Here is a 26631-nt window from a genome sequence, read left to right as displayed (position 1 = left end):
TAGATCAGAGAGGTATAGAAATAGTTCCTTCTTCTCCTGTCATACAATGTTCTGCTAAAAACCTATTAGGTCTTATTCTAGTAGTCATTTCAGCACACTTTCCAGTTTCTGAAATAAGTCTCACTGATCTGTCCTTCCCAAGATTGCTTCTCTTCCTTAAATAAAATTTCTTTTTAAATTACAGTGTTTGATAAGAAGCCAAGTATTGATGGACATGAAAACGGAGACCTGGGGAATTCAGTTGAAGCTCCATTAGAAGACACTGCACCCAAATTAGCTCATTCTGCTGAGTCTTTATCCTAAAAACAAACAAAAACATCAACTGGACAGATCCTATCTTTGGGAACAATTGATAATCAATATTGACTGCTACAAATTGCATATACTAGTGTAGGTTGTAAAAGGATGATTAAACGTCAAAGGGAACTGTATTACTGTTGCCTGGAAAAAAGGCGGTTACCTCAGGGCTTCATTGTGAGCAATTCTAAATGTGGAAAACTGTCTTTTGCGTGACACACAGTAGTTATCTAACACATGGCATGTGAAATGAATTTTCTTTTAATAATAAGCACCAAAGCATGGGATTTCTAAAAAGGATAACCTCAGTACATTCAACTTTTAATCTCATTGATGTGCCCAGGGAAGTAAAATAAGATGTGGCCACCTTACTTTTGATCCTTTGATATTTTAAAGGGACAACTGGTGTTCAGTTTGGTGTAAAATAAGCTTTAACTCTAGAACGATGAGGGGGGGTAACTGTACCATTGCATCCATGAGTTTTGGTACTTAGGATTTTTGAACTGTAACTTTTAAAAGAAAGCGTGTTGTTTTTTTTTTTTTTTTATTCTCAGAATAGTAAAAAACAGAGCTTTTGTTTGAGCAAAGACTATCAAAATCCACATGGGACAGTGGAGTACTTGCTAATCATGATCCTTCAGCCAAAGGTCATTTTATGAGTGAGATTTTTGGCATTGTTTTTTTAGTGCATTCACTGCCAATTGTTCCATTTGAAACTTGCTCCAAAAGTATTTAAACAAAGTATTACGGGGTTTTAAAAGCAAAATTAGTTTTAAAAATACTCACAATTATGTGGGCCCTTTGGTATTTTTTTTTCTGAGCATCATCAATTTATTGTTCATTCTTGAATGAATATGGTTACCGCTAATGCGGAGTGGTTTGAGTTGGTCATCATTAGCTTGACCTTATGAAATGCTGAGTGCTTTTGATGAGCACGGAACGTTTTCATTTCACATTAAAATAATCTTTAAAGAAGTGAAAGTTGAGTGCACAGTACTTTACAGGAGGTGCTCAGAATCATACAGTGTCTGGCCCTGTCTGTGTTATGTTATGGCAGTCGTATTAACCTATAATTGTCTTACTGTTGAAACAAAATGTTACTCCTTTTGTAAGAGCGGTGTATCTTAAAATAGCTTTTAATTGGTGTACATCTAAAGGCCCATGGCATGGCTGCAAATGGAAATGTTGAGGATGGTTTCTTGGCCAGTTTCTCATAGTCCATTTGTAGATCTTTTGGTGAAGTGCAGCACTCTCCACATGCAAGCTCTACATTGTAATCACATTTATTATTTCAGCATGCAATGCCAGCTTTCCTGTTCACTGCTCTGCAGGCTGGTGAACTATAATGTGAAAAGATAAGATTTTGTACATTGAGAGAGGAACTAATGTGAAAAGACATCTTTGCAAGTTTTACTGTGTAGGATGTACATACGTAAGAAAAAACCTCAAAGGCCTTTAGAGTAACATCAACTAATCTTATGTTCTAAATTGTGATGTAGAACACAGTTACTTGTCTCTCCTAGGAGCACTATATATATTTGTTTATAGAAAAAGCCTAAAAATGTATATACTTTATTCAAAGATTTTGCTATTTATAAATCCCTTAACTTCGCTATTTACATGATCGTTTTGTGTGTGTGTGCGTGCGCGCATGAGTTCCACTTACTCAGTGGAATAACGTTATCTGGTTCATTTTTTATAATAGTCTTTGTCATACAGCATACTGTTGAAGGTTTTTTAAAAATAGTCAAAGCTATACAGTTTTCGCCAAACAGAATCTAGTATTTAAAAATAAAGCTGTGTGAAGAAGAAACAAGTCCCCAGGCATGTTTCTTTTTCTGAAGCTTCAGAAACTTGAGGACCCATCAGCTGCATGTTAGCAGATGAATCCACTGCCATAACTTTGCATCCAGATTTGTGTTTTTCCCGCAGTTTCTCAAGCAGAGTGCACTCTGAAACTGTCTGTGGCCTGGAACACTCAGTGTCCTCTCTGTCAGAAAGGATAGTTCAAAGCCAAGCAGTGATCTTCTTGTCTTTTGAAAAATCACCGCTGTATGAAATCTTGCTGCAGTTGTAAGAAATAAGACTTGTCCAACTAGTCTAGTAACTTTTAAAAAAGACATTAAATTTGCCTGTACAGTTTTCCTTTATTTGAGGGAAACGTGAATTTTTTAATTTATTCATTCTTCCTTACTTCTTGGCACACCTTATTTTATGCTTAATGCTTTTGATCAGTTTTAGCCTGAAGCAGGAGAATGTTTCTGGAGTTATTTTCCTAACATTCCTTGTCCACCAGTTTCTTATGATGCTGTGCTCTTTTCTTCATGTTCTGGAAGTTGCTGGACCTTTTCTCAGCTCTTACCTTGTCTATTTTTAACCTATATATGAGATCAACAGAAGGAACAATTGCTGAGGAAAATGACTAGGAGTAGACAAATCAGGTAGCAGTAAATTATCACCGGATTTCCTTCCCTGCAGTTTTTATAATCTTTGTTTAGAAAGCCCTGAATGGGAGGATTTTGCTCAGACACTACAGTCTGTCTCCATGTACTCCATACTTCCTACCAGCTGATTTAACATACTGGTTTATTGTAGTCATACTGAGATGCTTAGAGATTAATACTTAAACTGAGAAAAGTTTTGCAAGTTGGGATTTCCAGATTCAGTAGACAAATGCGTGTTCCCCTTTGTCAGTAACTGGAAGACTCAGTCCTGCTGATTCCCAGAGATTGAATGAATTAGACTTGGAAGAATTTCTGAGGAAAGTCAGTATTCAGACTTCATTTTTATTTTTTAAAGTGTAAAACGGTTTACTTGTGTGTGTATATATATTTTTACTTAAAAAAATAAAATAATATTCTAAAGAGAATTTTGCAATTTTTTTTTGAGTAGATGATTCCTTGCCTATTAAAAAAAATCTTCAGTGAGACAATTGTATTTTAAGCTAAAGGTGGACAGTGTGTGTTGGCATCTGGGACCAATGTTAATTAAAAGCATGTAAGTTAAGGAAAGTGCTTTATGGCAATAAATTTAACTCTGATCAAAGACTATATGTAGTATTTCCTTTGTAGAAGTGTATGCTTGGCAGTGAAGAGGGTTTGTATCCATCTCAATATATGTTAATCCACAGTTTTATCAAACAAAATTCAGGTATTTATTATATCTGTCCAAACACTATTGTGTCATGGATTACTCTCATTTCTGTAGCAGAACATTTTGCAATGAATATATACATCTAGTTAAGCTGAATATAATATATTTTTATTAGCCTGTAAATAGTCTTCTGCACTGCAGAGATTTCTGCACCTAATTAAGATGGTATATAATTTTCATCTGTTTTTATATATAACATACAGACACCTAGCCCTACATGTGATCTTTTTCTGTTAAATATGTAGTCCATACCTGGCCAAAAAGCTAATATGAGGAAAACCAAAACTACATAACATGAAGTTAGATACTAATCCTGTCTTGGCCAGCAATGGTTAATAGCAAATTACATTTTTAAAAAGATAGGGACTTGTCTCAAATTTCATTGAGATGCATTTTCTGCTGAATGTTTTTCAGTAAAAGAAAAAAGGAAATATTTGCAGTGTCTGGCTGTATAATGCCATAAATATTCTGAAGCCTTTGGCTAAGAAAAGCTATAAAGACCCAGACCTATCAAAGGATTAAGTCATTTGGGTAAAATTGTCGAAACTGCCTTTCTGTCTTTTTTCTGTCTGTCTTTGTTTTCCATGCATTGGGAATAATAAGTATATTCTGAGTTTTCCACTGAAGTTACAAACCACTTATCTTTAAGTTATAATTTTTAGTTCTGATATTAAAGTCTTTTTGTTCAGATTAAGTGTCTGTTTTGTGTTTTAAATTACAGTTTTAAAAAAATAATCTCTCGCCTATACTTGAGTGTTCATCTTACCCTAAAGCATCAAGATCATCTGGATGAGCAGAGAGTTCAAATGAAGGGTAATGGTATGGTAACTGTAGTAGTAGTGTAGTTATGGTAATACTTAAGGATTTATTGAGTATGTGTAAGTAGAGAGTAGAAGACACTGATGGTAGGAACTGTCTATAGACAAGGCTGAGTCATGTTGGATGAAAAGATATAGAATACACAATTTGTGAGGGCTAGAACTGCAAGTACTTATTTTTTAGCTCTATAAAATATTTAGAAGGGTTTAGATATGGGTGACTTCAGCAGATGGAAGAGGAGAGAAAACTTACACTTATTTGAGCTGTCATAAGACAAGCAGAAGATTAGAGGCAGCTGTGAATGAAGATGAAAATGAATGGGAAGAGGAGGAAAAAAATAGCTGGGGTCAAGGAAGATCATTCAAAATTTCTTTGTGTCCCAGCGCCCAACTGAAGGACTGCTGGGGCTGCTCCCAATGGCTGTGGTTACTCAATAGTCCTCTGCATTTTTTTTCCAGATATCTACACAAGACAGAAGAGAAACTTCTTGTGACTCAGGGTATGTGTAAGGAGTCTCTTTTTCCTCAGCTCAATGACCTGAAAATTCCCTGAAATATTTCAAGATTGCCTTTTGTCCAGAGTGTATATTTTTCAATACAGCGTGATTTCCAATTCTTTAGAAACTAGAAGTTTCACAGCTGGAAGGGAACCCAGGAGTTGAGAAGTGGCAAAAATGCTGACTTTGAAAGAAAAATACTCAACTTCGTTTTTTCTTTTCTCAACAAGGCAGTTAGTTGTTGCCACTTATGCTTCAGCATAGCCTTGCCTTATCTGTTGTTTGCCTGGTGTACTCCTGCCACAGACCTACTTTGGTATCTGCTCCTGATGCCCACACGCATACTGCCAGGACACAAACAGGGCTTCTAAGCCAAATGGCTGTATAAGGCCAAGCGATATCTTTCAAGGGTTTTCCCTTTTTAGGAGAAAATAGAAGTCACTTGGGTAAATTTTCCACACACTTTACAAGTGTTTAATTCAATCAGCTGTCAAAATTATTTGTTGTCTCTTTGTCAGCTTTCTGCTTAGCGTATCGAGACTTGTTTCTCCCTGCTGTACCAAGGAGAAGCATCGGAGCTACCAGTGTTTTGAAGCCTCTGCAGGAGGTTGCTCTTCCAGTCCCCTGTGAGAGGTATGTTAGAAGTGCATTGATCCCTAAAAAAGAATCCAGGAAAATTGGTTAAAATTGTGCTGTTTTTTCTTTGTAACTTTCTACTGGAGATAACAATCACATTTCCCTCGTTAAGTTTTTGGCACTCTGTATTTCTTCAGATTTCAAAATGCAAAAGCACTACTCCTCTGAACTGCAGCCTCAGTTGTCTCCCCAGCTTCCCCTCCATCAGCGGTAGGGCTGTTGGCTCTCTGCTGCCTGGTTTTCAATGGCTGGGTCTCAAGCAGGAGGTTAAGAAAGTGTGAAAACAAGCGAAGTGAAAGTACAGGCGTTCACAGACATGTTTTAATTGCCCGTAGTGCTAGAGGTCAGGGGTGCTTTGGAGACATCTGTTAACTTTTCTGTTAAATTGTTCAAATTGTTAACAAATACATGAGTAAATCTCTTTAAGTCCTGTTTATTAAATCTTAATTTTCCTATTAACTGTCTAAATATTTGCACAAATATTACTTCTGTAAAATGGAATAAACCAGATTGGCATGAAAAATGTTGTTTTTTCTAATATTTTATTTGCTGTTGTCTAAGTGTTTATGTTTGTTATCAATTTCTTTAGGGGAATGGAAGCATTAACAGTCATGCTGCTGAACTGGAATAGCTATGTATTCCATCCACTGGGCTTACACTGCTGGAAACATCCTTGCCCTGAACACTTTTCATTCTGACAAGGAATTGGGTGTCCCTGTTCACTCCCTGTTGGAACAACCCGTAGTGAGTTTGCCACTGTTGACCCTTCCTCAGTTAAAGGTAGGAGAAGGCTGCTGTGGGTTGCCCATGCTGTTTCTCTTGGATCAGAACCTTTGGTTTATGTCCACAAAGGCACCCATTCCTCTTGGTTTAATTTATATTTTACATGGTTATTTATGGTTCTGTGGGAAGGGATTCCCAATGGATGCTATGACTTAAACCCTGCAATGGGTACACACCTCAGCTGCTGAGCATTGGCAGCTTTGGGCTTGGAACTGAGCAATGGACTTTTTGTATGATAAATGGGGATTTTTGTATAGCTGTCAAGTGAGTGTTACTGCAGTTTCCTATTTATTTGATTTTCCTTTTTGTCCAGTGTGACAGTTCAGGTGTTCTGCTAATTTACAACAGACATGGGGTGTCATAAGCCAATTCAGGGAGCTAGGAGAAATTTTTCAGATCTGTTGTGCTCCTAAAGTGGTTATTTTAAACCCAGGTCTGATTTTATTTTAAAATTAAAGACACGGCCTTCCATGTATTAAGACCGCTCCGTCTTAGCAAGTTAATGTGTTTGTCTTGAGTAATCTGGTTCAATAGGCAAGTGTACTTCGACTATCTCAGTTTTACGCTGTTTTCAACACCAAAACTTATCTATTATTTATTTGCAATTTGTGATCAGAATCCTAAAGTTTTTAGTGCTAAGTATTTGCATTTGTATTTAGTGCCAAAAGGGGGCAGCAGCTTCCTTCAAATCTTCAGCATTAATGAGACTTTGAGAAACAGAACCTATTGTTTTGTGGATGGGTTGTTGGGGTTTTTTCTATTTTAAAAAAATAGAAAAAAATTTATTCGTGAGAACTATTTCTAGTAACATGTACTCTTAACATAACTAACATCAATCTGGTTGGCGGCTGGTCACGAGTGGTGTCCCCCAGGGCTCGGTTTTGGGGCCACTCCTGTTTAACATCTCTATTGATGCTCTAGACGAGGGGATCGAGTGCACCCTCAGTAAGTTTGCAGATGACACCAAGTTGGGTGGGAGTGTTGATCTGCTCGAGGGTAGGGAGGCTCTGCAGAGAGATCTGGACAGGCTGGAGCGATGGGCTAAGGCCAACTGGATGAGCTTCAATAAGGCCAAATGCCGGGTGCTGCACTTGGGCCACAACAACCCCCAGCAGCGCTACAGGCTTGGGGAGGAGTGGCTGGAGAGCTGCCAGTCAGAGAGGGACCTGGGGGTGTTGATTGACAGCCGGCTGAACATGAGCCAGCAGTGTGCCCAGGTGGCCAAGAAGGCCAATGGTATCCTGGCTTGTATCAGAAATAGCGTGGCCAGCACGGACAGGGGAGTGATCTTGCCCCTGTACTTGGCACTGGCGAGGTCGCACCTCGATGACTGTGTTGAGTTTTGGGCCCCTCACTACAAAAAGGACATTGAATTACTCGAGCGTGTCCAGAGAAGGGCAACGAAGCTGGTGAAGGGTCTGGAGCACATGTCGTACGAGGAGCGTCTGAGGGAACTGGAGTTGTTTAGTCTGGAGAAGAGGAGGCTGAGGCGAGACCTCATCGCGCTCTACAACTACCTGAAAGGAGGTTGCAGAGAGCTGGGGATGAGTCTCTTTAACCAAGTAACAAGCGATAAGACAAGAGGGAATGGCCTCAAGTTGCACCAGGGAAGGTTTAGACTAGATATTAGGAAGCTTTACTTTACAGAACGGGTTGTTGGCCATCGGGATGGGCTGCCCAGGGAGGTGGTGGAGTCCCCATCCCTGGAGGTGTTTAAGAGTCGCGTCGACATTGCGCTGAGGGATATGGTGTAGTTGGGAACTGTCAATGTTAGGTTAATGGTTGGACTAGATGATCTTCAAGGTCTTTTCCAACCTTGATGATTCTGTGATCTAGTCTAGTTCACATCCTGTAGCAAGTACTTTGCAGGTGACACCTCTTGTGCTAAAAATTGTCCTCTATATCAGTGTAGCATATCTATAAGCACACGTAAACATGCACACACACACTTATAATTTCATATAGCTCTGGATTCATGACTTGTTAAAAAATACTTAAATATCCCCATCAATTAGTTTAAAAATGAGTGCTCTTCTCTCTTACAAGCTCACACCCAAGCAGTGAAATTTTTTATCTTTGTGGGTAGGTTAAGTCTTTCCAAAAGAAGGGACCAAAAGCACCTGTAAAACATGAAATGAGATATCAGGTACATTTGTAAATGCTACGGCCTGCACTTTGCCAGTGCTCTTCAATCATGATATACAACCAGCCTTGTCACATTTCTGGGATCTTTGCTGGAACAGAGGCTGCCCGTGATGATGTCAAACTGTGGCGAGGAGAAATGAAAAAAAAAGGAGATGATGATTACGTTTTGCTCTAGTTTAGTTTCAAACAGAAGCCTTTTGGTTGGCGGAAAGAGGAAGGTCAGTTTGCACTGACCCACCATTTCACTACTGTTGTTGATTTCCAGTGACCACCAAATGATAGTGCAGTCCCCAGACCTTGTTTGTTGTCATTAACCAGGTGATCGGTTAATTTGTTAGCAAAATGTTCTGTGGCATAAAATATTTATGTCCTTGATCCTGGTCCTTGTACAGTGCCACAATTGTACTATAAATGGGGGGGATGGAGTGTGACTTCATCTGTCAAAAAGTTACCTATATAAATGAAATACTTACCCTAAAGAGGTATCTTTTATGAATGCCATCTGCCAGGCATTTGTAAGATAGTAGAAAAGTTATTGCAGCATTGTTACCAAAAGCGTGGCTTACTTTGTGTTGTGGCGTGTCAAAAAAAACTTGTGCTGCCTTTTATGATGAGATGCTGAAAGCACTTGGATATCTGTGGAAGAGAAGTTGCATGAGCTGTCCACAACCTTCCATGTCCATGTATGACTCTGACATTTCCATATAACAGGCATGCTTTATCCAGGTCACCTTACTCAAATTTTATAAAACTGTCTGTCAGAACAGATGGTGTCACTTAAGGATAAAAAGCTTAGCCATAGATGTCAAGAGAAGCTGCCTCTTCAAGTGAGGTCTGCTAGCTCATCTTAGTCTTTATCACCTCTGTCTTCTCTCCCTGCACACAGAGGACTTTTCACAAGTTTGCAATTGGTGTTTTCAGAGGCCTTTACATTGATTTTTTTTGCTCCAGCTCTGGACAAGGGGCAGCATATCTGTCTGTCTCAGTTTGCCCATCTGTGAAATGGTTGCCTGGGCCATAGAAATTAAGACGTGTAAAATACATTTGTAAAGGCTGAAGTTTCTAGTACATGCTCAAGGCATTAAATCGTTCAGAGCAGAGTCTGGGTGATGGCTAATGTAACTTACTGTCTTTCTACGTCTTTTCTCCCCTTCTTTTATGGCAGGCATCACCATATTCTCTGCTATCTGCCTCTTCTTGTGGAGGAGGACTTCTGATAAGCTCCCTGTCATAGGTCAGGCTTCAGCCATTGCTGTATGTTCCTGTATTATTTGTATTAAATTGTTCTTGGTGTTTCTTTTAAGCCTAGAATTTTGGCATTACTTCTTTGCCTACCTTCTGGTAGGCAACATACATATGTTTTTAAAGTCTATTATTGTCTGTTGTGATGTGATCTGGCTGAAAGAATGTTTTGAATAATTTGTTATGTTGTAAGTTTTCTCACTCTTTTAGTAGCTCAGGCTCATAGGAGGAAATGCTGGGTATAAAGGGATACTGTTCGTCTTCAGGTCAGCAGATAATGCAGATCATTAAGGGAGCTTTTCCAGTAAGGTCTGTTAAAAATTTTGTGTCTAGTCAAAATTACAGATTCCTGAGGTCAGTTCAGGGTGGTTAATCAGGACACAAAAGCCTTAGTAACGGTACTATGTCATATATGTTGGCTTATAGTTTTTGCTATGGTGAAAAATGATGTTGTGCTTTAACTTAATCAAGTTGTCCCCTTCCTGGATTTCTCTTTTTAATACCTGTGACTGTATAAAAATAAACGGGCTGATAATCTCTTGGATGTCACATGGCAGCTCAGTATCTGTGTTGCAAGTGTGTGAATACATAATGAATTAACTCAGCCCAGGACAAGAGGTTACTGAATAACCTCTGCATACTGTAGATGGCAAATGTTTTTCAGGATTTACAGACGCATTATGTGAGGCCAAGCCTAAACAAATACAGTGAAGTTTGGATGAAAAAGTCTCTAAATTCTTATGTCCAGACTATACAATGAGATAGCACAGAAAGTAAGATGCTAGGCGTCCTCCTTATCGTGGATAACATGAGTTTTCCCCAACTAAGGATATCTTCCCTCTTGTCTTTATCTGGTTTAGAAATACTTTATCTGACCCATTCTCGTGTGTCCTTTATGGATGGCAGAACTGTACTGGGGGACTTCGAAAAAAGAAGCCCTCGGGAGAGGTTTCTATTTTAAGTTTGAAAGTGATTGTGCAGAAATGGCACCTTCTCTTTAAGCATGTTCCTTGAAACTTATTCTGTCTTCAATAATTCATAGGCATTGCTGTTGTTTCTTCATAACGTTGTTAGTCTTGTTAACCCCACACAGCTGTGGCAGGGTAATTTTCAATATAGGTATCAACAACACTGATGAGTTTCAAATGCAACGATAAATTCTGCTTTCATTTACCCCATGCTGTACTATCACAGCTGAGGTTGGAGGTCAGTACAAGCTTGCATCATAGCTGACACTGGAAAGAAAAGGGCAGTATAGACTTTTTAATATGGAAAATAATTAAAGGAAAAAAGGAATGCAACAACATAACCTTGTCATTTCTTGGATCTGAACTGATTACAGGCTAGGGGAGCCTGTAAGACACCCGCTCGCTGAACAAACCAAACCTGGTTTTGAAGAGAGGGTGAACAAAAGAACACTGATGGGTTTCTACAAGGTTACTTTTCAGTGGGTGCTTGATCCCACAGGACTGCTGTGACACCACTGACTCCTTTCTTAGATGTGACAAAACTGTTCATTTTTCTGCTTTTTGTTACTTGCCCTACTGAACTGAATTAGAACACCCTGGAGAAAGTTACCGGCTTGACTTCCCTTTGGCAAGAGCCAGGACACAGACAAATAATTGCACTTCATTTAGTTTTTATTAACTACCTCAGTGGTGAATTTATATGCACATTTTTGAAGGTGTTGCTGAAATGCAACACTACTGTTTTAAGGTCAGAGGTTGTTAGTGTAACTTAGTGTAAACAGTGTAATTTGTTATGGCAATAGTGCTTCCTTGCTGTGGTTTTTAGATCCCTCAGAAACAGCAAGTGAGTCCTCATGTCAGATGATTGCCACCTGTATTATATGGATACAAAACTGGGGCTAACTGGGGATGTTGCAATGGAGCTGACTTAACACTTCTCCCGTTCAACAGTGGATGTAGGTCAGAGGCACGGGCTCTACCAGTTACTGATACTGGTCACCTGGTTTGCTCTGTGTTGCGGATGCAGGTTAGATTACCTGAGCCCTGAAAGGTCTCTGTTGCCTTCTGCAATTTTCTGCATGGCCACAAGACCATTTTCCTTCAGTGCAATGGAGACAGGTCCTGGAGCAGCTCAGCTTCTGGTAATGTGTCCAGGGAGTTTGGCAGTGATGGACCAGTGCTGGGGAGGCTGCAGCAATCCTTGCCATGAGTCTGCCATGGGTTAGCAGTCTCCAGCACCATGGAAAAACAAATCGTGTGTGTTTCAGTGATAGTGATCCATCAAACAGTTAATCACCGTTAGGTGTCTGCTCCTGTAACGGGGCCTACAGCCTGACATTCCCATCCTGTGCAGGAAATATCTTGTGCCTCCACTAAAATCTGCCCATGGAGTGGAGAACTGCCAAATGACAGTCGGTGGGAAAAATCTGAAGAAAGTCTGCAGTAAAAACTCAGCCTTCCTGGGGTTTAGCCACGCCAGTAATGCAGACAACCCACGGGATCCACAACCTGCTTCTAATGGCTGGAATCCAACTTTATGGGGTTTTTTGTTATTAAAGAATGAAACATGGATTCCTCATTTTAAAACATACAGGTGCTAGAGGCACTGCTGTGACCGCTGCCATGTTAGTTCAGTGCTTACAATACTTATCAGACGCAGGGGATGCAGTTTGGCCTCGGTGCTTTTCCTGCCTTCCCCTACTTATGAAGGGACTGCTGTAGCCAGTGGCTACTGAGTCGGTTGAACTCATCCTGTGGATGGTGTCTGGAGAGTGAGGTGAGGTCAACTGCTTGATCCAAAGACGAGAGCAGGTGATGCTATAAGTGAGTAGGATATCCACTGAGCTGGGGAAATCCTAGTTCCAGTCTGCAAGGACCAATTTTAATCTATTGCCTGTTGGATGTAAAGATTCTGGTAGGTGTTAAGGGAGGGTTTAATATCTGTTGTTAAAACTCTAGAAACTGAAAGAAATAGGGAAATACTATATAGAATTACACTTGATAGGGGAAAAAAAAAGCTTTGTATTGAGTGTTGGAAAGGTACCTGACAGAAGAAATAAGAATTTGCAGTCTATTTCCTAGTCTAGGGAGGTGAGAGCAAAGAATGTTTGTATTTTTACTGTGGTGTTTTGGGAACTTCTGTTCTAGTTGGTTTTTGAGGGGGGGGGCGGTGTGTGTCTGTTTTTTAAATATGAGGCACCAGCTGGGAACGCATGCTAAGCTGTCATTTTTGGTTTTCAGTTGTAGGTAGCTTACATCATGTTTTACACTTTCTTACCTCAAGAGCCATCTCTTCAATTCCCTTGGTCAGAGACATAGCACATAACCCTGCTCCTGGCAAAGTCAGAAGCTTGCTGCCAGCTGCAGCTGGGACAGGCAGGCCCTTAGTGCTATGATCAGTTAATATTTAACCTTCTTGTGAACTCTGGCTTGGTTTTATCATTCCAGCCTACTGGGAGTGACGTCTCAGGAAAGACGTTTGGTACGGAAACACTACTGAAAGTCTCCCATTGACCACAGGGTCAGACTCTGCTCTCACACAATCTCTAGAGACACTGGAGAGACCCAGAGCTAATGCGGCCCTTCCAAGTGTGTAGATGTCTCAAAATGGTGCATACTCAAACATTCTCTGTGGAAGGAAGATTTTTAAATGTGTGATGTTTGGTAAGGCTGCCTGAGTTATACCTGCAACTGGTTTTGATGGTGAGAACAGGCTGATGTAGACAAATGGAGTCTGACATACGAGTATGTGAGAAGCCGTTCAGGGGAGAAGCATGAGGATGAGCCACTACCAGTGGGAAGACTCAGGCAGTTGTCTTTCCTTCCTACACCAGGATTTAGTATCTCCACCACCATCAGGATAGACTACACAGGTAGGAAGTTCCCTTGCGTATCTGCTGATAGGGTCACTAAAAACTTTCTATTTCCTGGGCTGAGATGGAGAAGGCCAAGACTTTTTATGTTAACTGTCCTCAGCAGTCCCTCAGATGTGTACCATGAAACACCACGGCAGCAACCAGGAGCTGTGAGTGACTACAGAGCTGCTGCACTGCCTCCATCCCCATCAGCACCAAGCCACTGTGACACAGGGAGGATGAAGATGTTTGGGGATTTATTTTAAGCTGTCTTTTTGCAGTTTTGCAGGGGGATTTTTTGAGGAGGGTGGGGATGAAGGCAAGGTGCAAATTGAGACCCAACTTTTCGTTAGGCCAAACCAGCTGTGTTAAGACAGGTTTGAGCAGCAGCAGAAATAGGCACATGCTACCAAGAACCCTTTGACACTTGTAGTATGCTTGCAGATGTGCAAAGCGTGTGGCGGAGGCATGCCAAAAGTTTATTATGAAGCAGTGCTGCCCCGTCCCGTTGCAGTGCTGCATTATCTAAGTGCCTCGTTAGGTGGGGAGTAGCCCTGATTACTGAACCCTGCTTATTCGTAAAGTGACAAGTCAGGCTAATTAGCTGTGTGGGTGGAGTGTTGGTTTCAGGCTCCTGGGGGGGCGGGGCATCCTCATCCTTTCCTCAATTACATGCATCCAGCAGCAGGGTTGGGTGCAGACGTTGTTCGTGGGTGCTTCTTCTCTAGAGCTTATGGACAGAAAAGCTGAGCTAAATGGGGCACCGAGAGACTTTTTTTAGCCTGTCACTGGGACTGTGAATTGCAGCAGCGCAACTGGCACTTTTGCAGGGCGTAAGGAACACTTCCTTCTCACCCTGTGGGATATGTGGTGAGAGTGGGCGTGCAGTGATGATCAAGTCACCGAGTTAAGTAGCAGGCCTGTGTGACTGATTTACAAATACCAGTGTTCTTTATTTACACAGACATGTAAACAACAGAAGGTAAACAACACCGCCCAGCTCGGTCTAACAAACAGGCTGCTGCTGTTTCACTTCAGGACCTGAGGTGTTTTAGACATTTCACAGAAACAGTATTGACAGCAAACACAGGAAGGCTATGAGGTTACCTTGACTCTTGCTTCTTTGCACAGGAATCGCATGCACGGTGCGGCAGCGTGAGGAAATGGCACCACTTGAGGCCACAAAACAAGTGTATGCAAAGAACCCATTATGAGCTTGCCTTAAGGTTGGACGTGGCTGGAGTTAGCAATATTTGTGAGTAGTATCACTGCAACTAGTCTGTACTCTGACAGCACTTTCTACCCAAGGATCTGAAAGCACTTTACGAACAGACCACAAATCTTTGTTGCATCCTTTGCAAATTATCCCCAGTTTACACACAGGGAAACGGAGGACCTTCAGACAGCGACTTTCCCAGAGCTCAGGTTTTACTGGTCTTGTTTCCCAACCTTGTGCTTTAAATATAGCACCATTCTTCCTTCCCAGAAGTATATTGCTTCTTGACGTTTTAGGACAAGCTTTCAGATTCAAAATGACACTCCAAGCACTGCAGGTAGAAGGGCAGTGGACGGTCCCAGTTGCTACCAGAAGCTGTTTTGCTTCAACAACGCCTCTGCTGGAAGAGGAGCCAGCTACTGCGCGATACATTGCACCCATCCCCACGCTTTTTCAAGTTTGTCCAAAAACAGAATTAAGGGTAACGTTAGTTGCAAAAGAAAAACTATTTGAAAACAACTGTGCTGATCTACTGTCTTGCAAATTTAACTGCAACAGTATGCCATACACACACACTGTGTTTTACTTAGTCAAAATATTTCAAATAGAAATGCTACCCTAAATCTGTAAGACAGAAAAATACCTAGTGGAGCAATGAAGAGTTCAGGAAGGTTGCTGCTTTGTGTCAAGGAACAAATTTCCTTATAGTTTAGCAGGAAAAGCATCAGTTAGGGCCTGAATGGGATTTAATTCTCAGCTAATTCTCACATTTTGGTTCTACACACACTTCCTGAAAAAAAAACCAAACCAAAACAAAACCAAAAAACCAGATTGACAGATGTTGGGTATGTTGTTTTTTTTTTTTTTTCTATTGCAGAGTGATCACCGTGGCTTGAACCCAAAATGTTTCAGCCTTTCTACCTGTTTCTAACGTGAATAGCAAGTTAGACAGGCTCAGCTCATACGCTAGATCAAATTCAAGCATATAAGAATTGCTGCTAAAAAAGCAGCCAGGAAAGTGGGTTTGAGCACAGTATTTAAATGCTCAGCTGCCTTCTCTTGTGCACATTATGCTTCAAGTAGTTTTACTTCTTCTATCATCTACAGTGATGCCCTATCTTCAGTTATCACAGGAAAGGAGATGAACCACCACAACCGTAAGATACACCATTTACAGCTGCCAGTACAACAGCAGGTAAAATAAAGACGGAGGAGGCCTGTTTTTCTTAAATAGTCTTTTCTGCAATCCTTTCAATCCCCCAGGTGAAAAGGAAACTTAAGAAATTCTCCTTAAATAAAAGCTATGTACAAATTGCACACATTGCAAATGGAGCACTGAGATCAGTTACAGAAAATAAGATGTACAGTCTTCACTGATAACATCTCTCTTGCTATAAACAGTGATAAACAGCATATGCTTTCTTCAGATGTCAGAACCCAGCAAGACTGCAATATTATGTACACAGGGCTTGTTTGCCTTCTGCCTCCCGCAGCAGAGTCCCTCCAAACTCTGTTTTCGCTTCAGAAAGCTGTGCAGCAACGTTCCTGCACACCGTGTCTCTCCTGCTCGGCAGATCACAAGAGAGCTGTCATTGCTGTCTGGCTTATTGGTTTTAGGCAGTCTCTGGGCGTTGAGTAACCCTCGCTCCCAAGGGCATTGGGCTGAGGTTTCTGGTAGTCCGTGCTGTAGCTCACAGAGGTCAGAACACCGTTAACTTTGGGTTTGTCGTAGTTTATGACACTCTGGGGTGTCTGATAGTCTCCATTCCTGGTATCGGTCTTGCATGAACTGGAGAAGCTGCCAGCAGAAAGGGAGTGTTTCTGAGATGAGACGACAGGTACGTTGTAGCCGTTTTCAGAGGGGAAATTATTTTCTCTTGTTGTGTGCCGCTCTATTATGGGGGTGGCGTATTCGGGCTCTTGGCTGGTCAGCGGCAGAGCATATTCATGCCGGTTAGCTCTGTGTGGACAGTGATAGTGATTTTCAAACTCTGAACTCCCCCTTCTTCCCTCGTCTTTGGTGTCCATGGGTCGAAAAGTAGATCCCTTCCGTGTTACTGTCCCAGTCCCGATCATGAGAGGCTGCTGATAATCTAAAAGGAAGCATGAACTGCTCAATAAGGCATAGATTGGTTATTTTATGTATATAATACTTATGTATACGTAGGTATTTTATGTTGAAAAATTACTCAGTTATTGTATCAAACACGTAGTTATCAGGGATACAAAGAAACCTTTCCCCAGCACTGGTCCTGTAACCTTCAGTGAGCAAGTGTTGCAGAACATGGCAGAAGCTCTTCCATGGAGGAACTCCAATCTGCCACCCCTTTTGCTACTCCCTCCCTCCCTTTCCCCACCTACCTACCCAAATAAACTAACATAATTTCTGGAGTATGCTCAAAACCCTAAAAAAAAGAGAGAAGTCAACAAAATATTAGCAACAAACTGGACAAAAGACATTGCATGAAGATCCACAAGCAAGAAGTTCTCCAGAACAAGTGTTCCACTTTTGGAATAATTAAAATGCCCAGAGGATTCTTAACAAGCCTGACCAAGTGCTGCCTTTATTTAAAAGGCATCTTGCAGTAGCTTACTGACAAGAAGGATGAAGTTAGGCGGAACGGCAGCCAAGAGAGTCAAGGGAAGTGTGAAACGCGCTAAGCCAGCTCAGCACTGCTGCGGGCGCATGAGGGGGGACGAGTCGGGGGAGGAGAAGCGGGACCAGCGCTGCTGGAGGAACTGAGCGGTCACCCTGGTCAAGGGGAACGGCAGGGCTAGAGCTGGGGATGGGCAAACAGCCCAAGCAGGAGCAAGAAGCAAGATGGAGGAAATGCGGCCTTAAGAAGCGTGTGTTTGCACCTCTAGTTGAGGCAGATGCCAGGCTGCCGTCTAAGAAGGAGATCTGGACTAAAAGGGTTTTCAAGAAATCCAGTAAAACTATTATGAGAAAATTCAACGTTCTAACTTTCTCGCTTTGGTGCTAGTGACAATCTCTTACAGATACATACGGTGGCCTGAACAGCTCTAGTAAATGACACTGCTAAAGTATCATGTTTTGACGCAGGCGTGAAGAAGTTAGCTCAGTTTCTGTTCTGGCATCGTGGTTCATCTGACATGAGCGTCGAATTCGATCCCATATGTCCTGTGAATCTTTTTGGCAGTTCCTGGCTATGTCCCAAACTTCAGCATGTAGGGTGAAGGTGTTATGATATTTCACTAAGTAAGCGGTGCAGCTCTCCCCAGCATTGCTGCTGCCATCCTCAGCAATCTCCCTTGCTCAGGACGAAGCATCTCGACTTACTCCCAGCTGCCTTTGGGAACCAACAGGCAGCCGGCGATTCAAAGGGAGGGAATTCCATGTAGCATGTTAACCTATATGCAAGTTGCATGCTCTCTGCGATTAAATTACTAAATGGCACATTTCTGGGCTGTGTTCACATTTTTATGTCATGGTTCTTATTTTTAAGGAGACTGTAGGTGAAATGCTGCGGCTGGGGAGCTGCCTGGCCAGGCTGAGAGTTAAGACTTCCCACAAACATGGCAGGAGGGGAGGATGGAGAGAGCAGAGGCTCCCCAGCCATGGCCAGGGGAGCCAGATAACCATGATTTATGACCAACCTTTATTCACTCCCTTTCCTTCATGAAATAAAACTGCTTTATCGGTCTCTGCATATGTATATTGAAAGTTTCTGTAAAGGATTTAAACCACCTTTGAAAGATATCCAGGGTAGCACCATATGGAATTACAGTAACCATCCATTTGTTTTTTAAATGCATTTCTCTGCCAAATGCATTGGAGAAATTCTAAGGAATTTCTAAGGTCTGGAGGCTGGAAACAGCAAATTAATCTTTCTGGAAGATTGCTGATCACCGATCCCATGAAATGGCTGGTCTTACTAGTCTTTCCAGAGAGACTAAACTAGGCAGGGAGAATGAATTAAAAAGTCATCCCTTTGGGATGTAAATAGTACTGATGCAGAGATTTGCTCTATCCAAACAGTGACCTGTAAGGTAGCAGTTGATTTTTATCTTCTCTCTCCCCTACCTGCTCTGACTTCAGCGGGCCTTGTCTTCAAAATAGTTCAGGCACCAGGAAAGCTGCACAGGGATCTCAGCACAACTTCCAGCTGGGCATGAAATCGCAACATGAACCAGCTAAGTAATTACTCTATTTGCTCAGCAGCAAAGGGCATTATATTTTGTTCCATTTCCAGAGACATTTGTGTTTAAATCAAAACACAAAAATTAGACAGCAAAGGCAAACTATCCTATCCTAGGCACATTCTTGCACTGTATCCATGCCTGAGTGCCTTCCACGGTTATCTTAAGCTGTAACTATTTCAGAATCAAGAAATCTTTCCCAACAACTGCAAGAAAAAATTTCCAAAATAGTGATCTTTTTCCTCCTAACATATTTAGCTGCTTCACTATACATCTGGGATGAACATAGATAAATCTGTTCCTGGGCCTCCACTTGCATGAGAGCTGGCCTGTCCCTCTCCCTGTTACCTGCTCTGCGGGCAGAGCAAAATGAATGCATCGCAGGGGGAGCAATTGTTACCTGCCATGTCACTGGTGACCAGATCTAGTTTTTGTGGTGTCTCCTTCTCATTATTATAGCTGATGGTAAATTCAGTTGACTGATGTCTGGTGAAGGGCTGCTTGATTTGCTTCCAACAACCTATGATAAAGAAATAAAAATAGAAGGCTTATCAGCAAGTTAAATGCTTACAATCAGGAGACTTGTCAGAAAGTTTAATTTTTGGTGTACTCATTGCTGTAAATATATTAAAGTAGTTAAAGAGCAAGACTAAAATGGGCTGTTTGTAAAAAAAAGTCCCCTAAATTTGGAGGGTGAAAGGGAAAAAGTGAATCATCAACCGGGATTTCCAAGTGAAAACAAAACTTTATAGAGGATTTTCTTGGCAAGAAGGACTCAAACTCTGTAGGTGCCTGCACTGATGCCTTAACAGAGTACATCAGTAAAATACCAGCTTTAAATCAGCTACATGTTTTGCCATTGCTTATGTGGCAAAAAGTATGCTTGAAATTTCTTTTTTCAGTAGACTAGCATGGCTTCTTTGATATCTGAGCACCTGCACTCATCAGTTAATTTGTTCTCACAACATCCTTGGGAGACAGAAAAGAAAAAATCCACAGTGTCAGGCACTTCCCTGGAGCCTGCAACAGGAGGTCTGTGGAGGGTTGCGTTCAGCTCCCAGCTTTCTAAGTCCCAAGCCTGGTTCACAAGGGCTTAGGAGCTTGATTTGTGAAGCATACGCACAACAAATGAACTGACTGGATAAGACGCTATCTCCAGTTTCTTGGGATTTGTCCTCATTACCAAGTGAGAAAGGATTATGATGTGACCTCGAAAAATCATATTAGCAAATATGATGTTAAGTACAAATTAATTTTCTAATGAGGGCGAGCTGCAGTGGGTAACAACATTCCTTTCACTGACGTCAGCAACTGCTGAGGGATGAAATTCTGGAGCTGAGCTATTGCAAGGCACTTGTCAAGACAAATGTGAATTGCTTAGTGGTTTCTTTTTTTATGGAACGCTGAGATTCAGAAGGATATTCTTCTATAGAGTTGGCTGGCCAGGAACGACAGCTAAACCCTAACTTCCAAGCTGACGGGAGAGCCCACTCTAGAAGGCATTACTGAGCAAGACAAAGAATATACTTTGAGGTTTTGCAGGCATCTCCTAAAGCAGAGTCCTCAAGCCAGTCCCCTATTCAGGTTTTACACATGAAGTGCAATTCAGTATTGTTAGGCTTTATAAATACAGTTCCAACCAGGGAGGGCAGTGAGATGGAAATATTAAACCCATAAAAAATTATTAGCCCTTGCTCTCTTAGAGAAAGGCAATCCCCTCTGCTAGGGAAAAGAAAAGGAAAGCAGCAATTTTCTGCAAAATAGGTATTTTGGAGGAGGGAGGAAAGGGAGGGCTCCTGGGAACAGTCTTACATGCTAATTTATGCACTCTGTATAATAGATCTTTTGCTAATTGCCTTTCTGTCATAGAAACTAAATTATATTGTTTCTTGGGGCACTGTGCTAGGATGACACAAGTGGGACTATAGTTTGCCATTTCCCTTGTATGGAGATGTGAATTTGAACGAGGAAACACGGATGCTATTTCATAAACATTTCATACTTAGTTGCATAAACCCCTTCCCGCTGGCCCAATGGCCAGGACAGGACAAAGTACACGATTCTCCACTAACCTGATTTCTGCGCACTGGATAATCCATAAGAAAGTCCTTTGGCTTCTCGCCTGCGAGGAGAGGAAAGTATTTATAAACATCTGCATTCACAGCATTTTAACTTTATGCCTTAGCTCCAGCAGAGAGAGCCTTTGTGTTTAGCAGCTGAGGACGATGCTTCACTTTGAGTTCTTGGAAGCTGGTCTTTACTAGAATGCAAGGCATGCAAACCAGTGTTTTGATATCCCATTGCAAGTTTTGAGTGCCAGTGTTCAAATTTCTTGTGTCTGGCACTCGTCGATTTGATGTGTCCATGTCTGTATGTGTCACTCCAGGTTATGTTTTCGATCTGTTCTTCTGAATTCTTTGGCTAGTTTATAGGTTTACTGGGGATCCAGGGCAGAGCTGGGTACCGCTAGTGATGAAGCAACATCACCAGAGCATTGCTTATACTTCCAAATCCCTATCTGCTGACAGAAGCATTTTCCAGCTCTACATGCAAGTGCAGGTTCATGTGAATGAACATCTAGCAGGAATCACAGTTAGCAGTGCTTCTTCCAGTCCTCTGACTTGTGAAATGAAGTGGCTTAGTTTTAGCTGCTTACCAGTGTATGTGTGCAACTCCTTACAGGTGGGCTCTGCTTTCAGCCCACTACGTTAAATGCTCTGACTTAAGGGATTCAGAAGCAGAAACACAACAGGAGGGAAATAACAAAAAATGATCCAGATAGATAGCTCAAATCCTCCCTTCACTGAATTTTTACTTGGCTTTCATGTGGAAACTACTCTGTCTTCGATTGCTTTATGCCTTAGTATTTGTGGGTATATGTAAGCTGAAGAGAACAGCCAATTACATTGGACTGTAAATCAGGGTGTGCAGTTCTGACCTGCTTTATCTTTGTTTTTGTCTGACTAGGGAAGATGTGTAATAAGAAATACAATTTAGAGAGACACGACATGAGTTCTGCTTAAAAGGAAGACTTCCAAACAGGATCAATTTCCAACTCCCTGGTAAAGAGGCTCTGGAAAGAGGACATGTAGTTGGACGTGATAGCTAGGTAGCCACACATGCCTCCTATAACAAAAGCCAGTATCTTACTTGCGTAGGGCTGCACAGATACAAATTCCAGAGAACAGGAACAGACACAGCACGATGAGGACAGGGACAATTATAGCTGTAAGCTTTAAGCCTGCATGACAAAAAAAAAGAAAAAGGATAAAAGTTTAAAAGGGAAATTACTCTGAAGCTGGTAATTTTTACTACACAGAATACAGCAAAAGGCAGATAATCTTGCAGGAACGCTTCATGCAAGAGAGCATGAAAATGTAAAACTATAAAACTGCAAGACCATTCCTCAGCCATACTTGGTTGCCATGTACCTATGTGGAACAGCATTGAGACAAAAGAGTTAAATATACTTTCTCAAGGCTGACACTCGACTTAACATCTATATGCATCCTTACAAAGAGCAGTTCTTTCTTATTACACACTAGGTAACTTTTAAAAAGCCACTTACACTCTGTTTTCAGTTGCTTATAAAAGTGCCAAATGAGGCTGTAATTTTACATGCTGAGTAGCTGGCTCATGCTGAACTGGCTGAAACATTTCAGTCAAAATAGTTCAAAGATTTCCAGGAGTGGAGCTAGGGAAAAACCTGTTTAGCCCCTGTTAAAAATCTAACACAACATGCTTTAGAGCAGGGATTTGAAAATTAGCAGTGGGGTGGGTCTTGTGTCAGGAGTCTGCCATTTGCTATTCCTACAGACTCTTACCAGGTGTGAGAGTGAGGTAGTACAAGTATCCACAGGGTATTTACAATTTAGCAGATGAAATCTCAGTAGATTTCATTTTCAGTGAGCATGGATACAATTTACCCATACTGCTGCACAGATGAACTGAGCTTGCTCTTGGCAAGAGCAATGCAGTTTCAGAAGAGCTTTTTTTTCTTACAGTGATTACTTCTAACAACCAGGTCTTTTACAGAGACATTCCTACAACTATCAGCTATCTAATGGGTAGCAGTGTTTGGTGTAGTGGGTCCGGTAATTCCTGCCTGGCTATGGGTCCACCAAACAATCAGTATAAGCAACAAATTTTGTTTGTTTGCTTTTTAAGATCTAAGATACAACATTAAAAGATGAAGACTGCAAATTCAGGGAGAAGTATGTGAATTAAGGTTCTCTGAACCCCCATGAACACAGGCATTATGGAAGAGTGTTTAATTATGCAGTTGTGCACTACTGTATGCTGCTTAGAGCTGGGGACCTGCTCTGGGAGGAGTCATGGTTACAGAGAGAGAAGGTAACATTTTTGTGAGACCACTGCCTCACATATTACAAAAATTATAAAATATAGGAAGAGGGTGAGGAAGAGCTCATCCAAAAAATGCTGATGAGTGCTCAGTATAGTCCTTGAACCAGCTACCAAGCATGGCAAATAAACCAATATAACAGGGAAACCAAAGTCTGATGTTTCACACATCAAGGAAGATTAAGGCTTTCAATCTCTTTCTGTGCCTTAAGACAAAAAGAACGTAGGGTCCTCTCTCTTCTATCTGTCCTTAACCTTCAATAAGGTCTGAAGGGAAAATAAAAGTTTTGATTTGTGAGAAAGTTTAAAGTTCACTCAGGCTGGGCTGAAGAAATGATGCACCCTAGAGAAAATGCAGTGCTAGGTAGTGTTACCCAGGTTAGTTTCTTCTGACGGGATGGGCTCGGTAACAGTCCTGTCTTCTTTTCCAAGGGAGGTTTCTGTGCTCTGACTTGGTTTCTGCCACATTGAATGCGTAAATGAACTATTAGCTGCAAAAGAGAAGGGGGCATCAGTGACACTGTGGTGGCACAGGGGGCTTTGGAGGCACTGTGCCTGGGGAGCACTGCTTACCCCATACCTTGCATTATTCGACAACCCATCAGCTCAAGCTTCAATGCTATTCTTTGGTTCCAAGTTTGAGGGATAATTCGCACATAACGGGCCACTATCGGAGGGATGAAGTTATTGCGCACTATGTCACCAGAGTTGGAGTTGCCTTGGAATACCTGCAATAAAATGTAAGCACGTTGTTTGCTCTGTTTTAAAAGACTCTTTCTTCAAAGTGCTCCTGACGTGCAACTTCAAAGATTTTCATTATCCTAAAACTAATATAATGATAATCTGGAATGCAGCCACAAGATTTTTGGAATTGAGAGTTCTGGAAAGAAATAATCTTTACTTCTGACAGATGATCACATTTTTCTGTTAGCTCAGAGAAAAAAGATTATCACTCTCTTTCAATTCTGTGTAATTTCTAGTTAATGTATGCTAGTATAATGCTATCATTTTTGATTTAATAGCGCTGCAGCACCCTTACTTGGGCAACAGGGTATAAAAATGTAAAAAGAAAAAACTGAAGTGAAATATTTCTAGACATTTTAGTAAAATGGTCAGTTTTCTGTATAAGGCTTGAAGAGTGACTATTAACTATGCAGTTGTGTCTTCTTTTCCCTGCACTTATACAGCATTTCCCAGAATCAGCTCAGCCCATGTGCAGAACAGTAGTCCTTGCAAAAATTGGTTCTTGGAGATGCTTCAGCATGCTCTAGGAAAACTTAAAAGCCTGATGAGATAGGGAAGTGAGCTCAACATATCTTTGATAAAATGCCAGGCCACATGGGGTTCTGATGGGATGGGTTTTGTCATGCACCTTAGCTGAAATTAAGATCATATATAACAATTTCGTAAGATAATTTGTGTATAACAAGTCATTTTGAAAAACTGAAACCTGCAGATTTTAAACAGCTAGCCTTCACAGCCACTACTAGGTTGATTTGTCACTTTCTGGGCCGACACCCCCTCAGTTTAACATTTAAAAAATATTAAACCAGTTAATGTTGTGCAGTGAAACTCCTTGCCATACAAGCTAAGAAAATCAGAGCTAGTAGGAAAACTCTCTACACCTTTACCAAGCTTTTAAAAACTGGAATCAGGACTGACTACCAGGTAGACCCGAGGACCTGAGTCAAGCTGAGTTCCCTCTGAAATGATGAGTGAAAGTCTGACTTTGAACGCTGTGGGGGCAGGGAGTGGGGCTTTTGGTTTGGGGTTTTTTTTTTGAAAGAAAACATGCGGTTTTCAGAGGGAAATGTTATCAGACAAACCTGTGCAGCACATCCTTTATCTGCAGGAACCAGTTGCAGTGCTTTCATCTGTTCATTGTTAAAGTCACCCAGAGTCTGTGAAAGCTGTTGTGTGGACAGGTATTTTGGTGTAAGAGCATTTATTTTACGTTCAGTTATATCAACTCCTAATAGACGTAGGTTGTGCCCAGAGACTTGTGTCAGAAGAGTCCCACCAGCGAGGGGCGGGAAGCAGGGCAGTCTCTGGTGACCTGAACACAGCCCGAGCAGAAGCTTGGTCGGCAGGGGCAGCTCCATCAGCAACACTGTACTTTTACCCGAGTTGGTTGTTTTGCTTGTTGGAGGGGTGGGTTGACCATCCCAGTTCATCTGAAGCTGACCTTCAGCTTTGCTGGTGCTGTACCAACCAATGCTTCTGCGCTGGTACAGCATTCCTAGCTGTCCTGGTTTAACCAGGATAGGGTTAAGTTTCCCCAGCAGTGGGGGAGGAAGCTCTAGCCGGGTTATTCATATGCCATGCTGACGTCAAGTCCAGGCGCCAGAGCCCGGGAAGAATCGGTGATCGCGTGGGGTTCGCGCTGCCGGGTTTTCTCTCACTGCTGTATTGGTAGATATTTTGCCCTGTTCATTGTTATTACTATTATTCTTATTGTTATTGTTGTTGTTTGTTGTGTTGCTATTGCACTGCCGTATTAAACCTTTCCTTATCTCAGATCGGGGCTTTGTATTTCACTCCCTTTGTGGGGGAGGGGCAGCGGCCTCGTGGTCTCAGACCCCGGCAGGGGCTAAACCATTACACTAGCAAGGACAAGTGCTGAGCTGAGCTGAAGACTTTCCCAATGAGTCTGTGGCACAGCTTTATTTTTTTAAAAGAAGGATACACACATACACATGCCTTCCTGTGTGTGTCTCACAACTTCAGCAAGCCTTAGATAACTTCCTTGTTTCAACAAGCTCGCTCTCTACTCTATGGCCATAAATTACACTGGTGAAGACAACCCAAGTCTATACAAGTCTGAAGCTCCTAATCTTTCTTGACAGTGAAAACCTGCCCTTCAGTGTCAAGGCAGCGTACACATTATTGCTCTGTGCTTTCCTACCCCTCCCACTTTCCCTTACCTTTTCTTCATTGCTCAGTATCCCTTTGTAAGTTCTCCATTTTGAGTTGTTATTTTTGTAGTTCATTGTAAATGTCTTTACGTAAAAGTTGAAATTCAGCATAGTAGATCCAGAACCAGTGGTCTTAATCCCTTTTAAAAAAATGAAAAATACATTTTCATTTGTTAGGTGTCTTTTTTAAAGGAATATTTTTAAATGCAAACACAGAAGTCAAAATGATTCATAGAACTTTGCCTTCAAACTCTTTGGAATTCAGGGGTGGTTACTGACTTTAAAAGTTGAGTGAAGAACAGAAATCAGTTCTAAATTGTGAATTTAGAGCGGTGAAATTTTTAACAGAGCTCAAATTAATGATTCCAAAAATGGTAATTGCTTTTTGATGTTACGTTCCGTATCAGCAGTCTTTATATGTTTAGCAGCAACTGTAATTTACATTTCTACAAGTGAACCAGGAGTTGGAAAAGGGAATCTCTTTCATCTGGGCCATTATTTCAAAGGCTATGACTTTAATGTTTCTTACTGATTCCAGAACTGCATCATTAATAGGTCCTAAGCAATCATTTATCATTCATCC

At 41.4% G+C, this 26631-nt stretch overlaps 2 protein-coding genes across 4 annotated transcripts in view; one reads left to right on the top strand and one right to left on the bottom strand.

Moving 5' to 3' along the window:
• The window catches only part of GOPC (golgi associated PDZ and coiled-coil motif containing), a 29972-nt gene extending 26628 nt beyond the window's left edge, over positions 1-3344 (top strand). For both annotated transcript variants that reach the window (XM_074862356.1, XM_074862357.1), the window contains one exon: positions 185-3344. In XM_074862356.1, the coding sequence (XP_074718457.1) occupies positions 185-303 (119 nt within the window). In that variant the 3' untranslated portion in view covers positions 304-3344. The remainder of the gene's footprint in view (positions 1-184) is intronic.
• A 10975-nt stretch (positions 3345-14319) lies between these two features.
• Positions 14320-26631, bottom strand: part of DCBLD1 (discoidin, CUB and LCCL domain containing 1) — a 48731-nt gene continuing 36419 nt past the window's right edge. For both annotated transcript variants that reach the window (XM_074862359.1, XM_074862360.1), the window contains exons 9-15: positions 26058-26188; positions 23714-23861; positions 23508-23624; positions 21922-22012; positions 20844-20893; positions 19172-19291; positions 14320-16703 (exon numbers count right to left, since the gene is read on the bottom strand). In XM_074862359.1, coding sequence (XP_074718460.1) covers positions 16186-16703; positions 19172-19291; positions 20844-20893; positions 21922-22012; positions 23508-23624; positions 23714-23861; positions 26058-26188 — 1175 coding nt within the window. In that variant the 3' untranslated portion in view covers positions 14320-16185. The remainder of the gene's footprint in view (positions 16704-19171; positions 19292-20843; positions 20894-21921; positions 22013-23507; positions 23625-23713; positions 23862-26057; positions 26189-26631) is intronic.

Source organism: Strix uralensis, chromosome 3 (assembly GCF_047716275.1).
Source record: "Strix uralensis isolate ZFMK-TIS-50842 chromosome 3, bStrUra1, whole genome shotgun sequence".
Lineage (NCBI taxonomy): Eukaryota > Metazoa > Chordata > Aves > Strigiformes > Strigidae > Strix > Strix uralensis.
The sequence above is the reverse complement of the archived record's forward strand: the minus strand, read 5'-3'. Positions and strand labels throughout refer to the sequence as shown.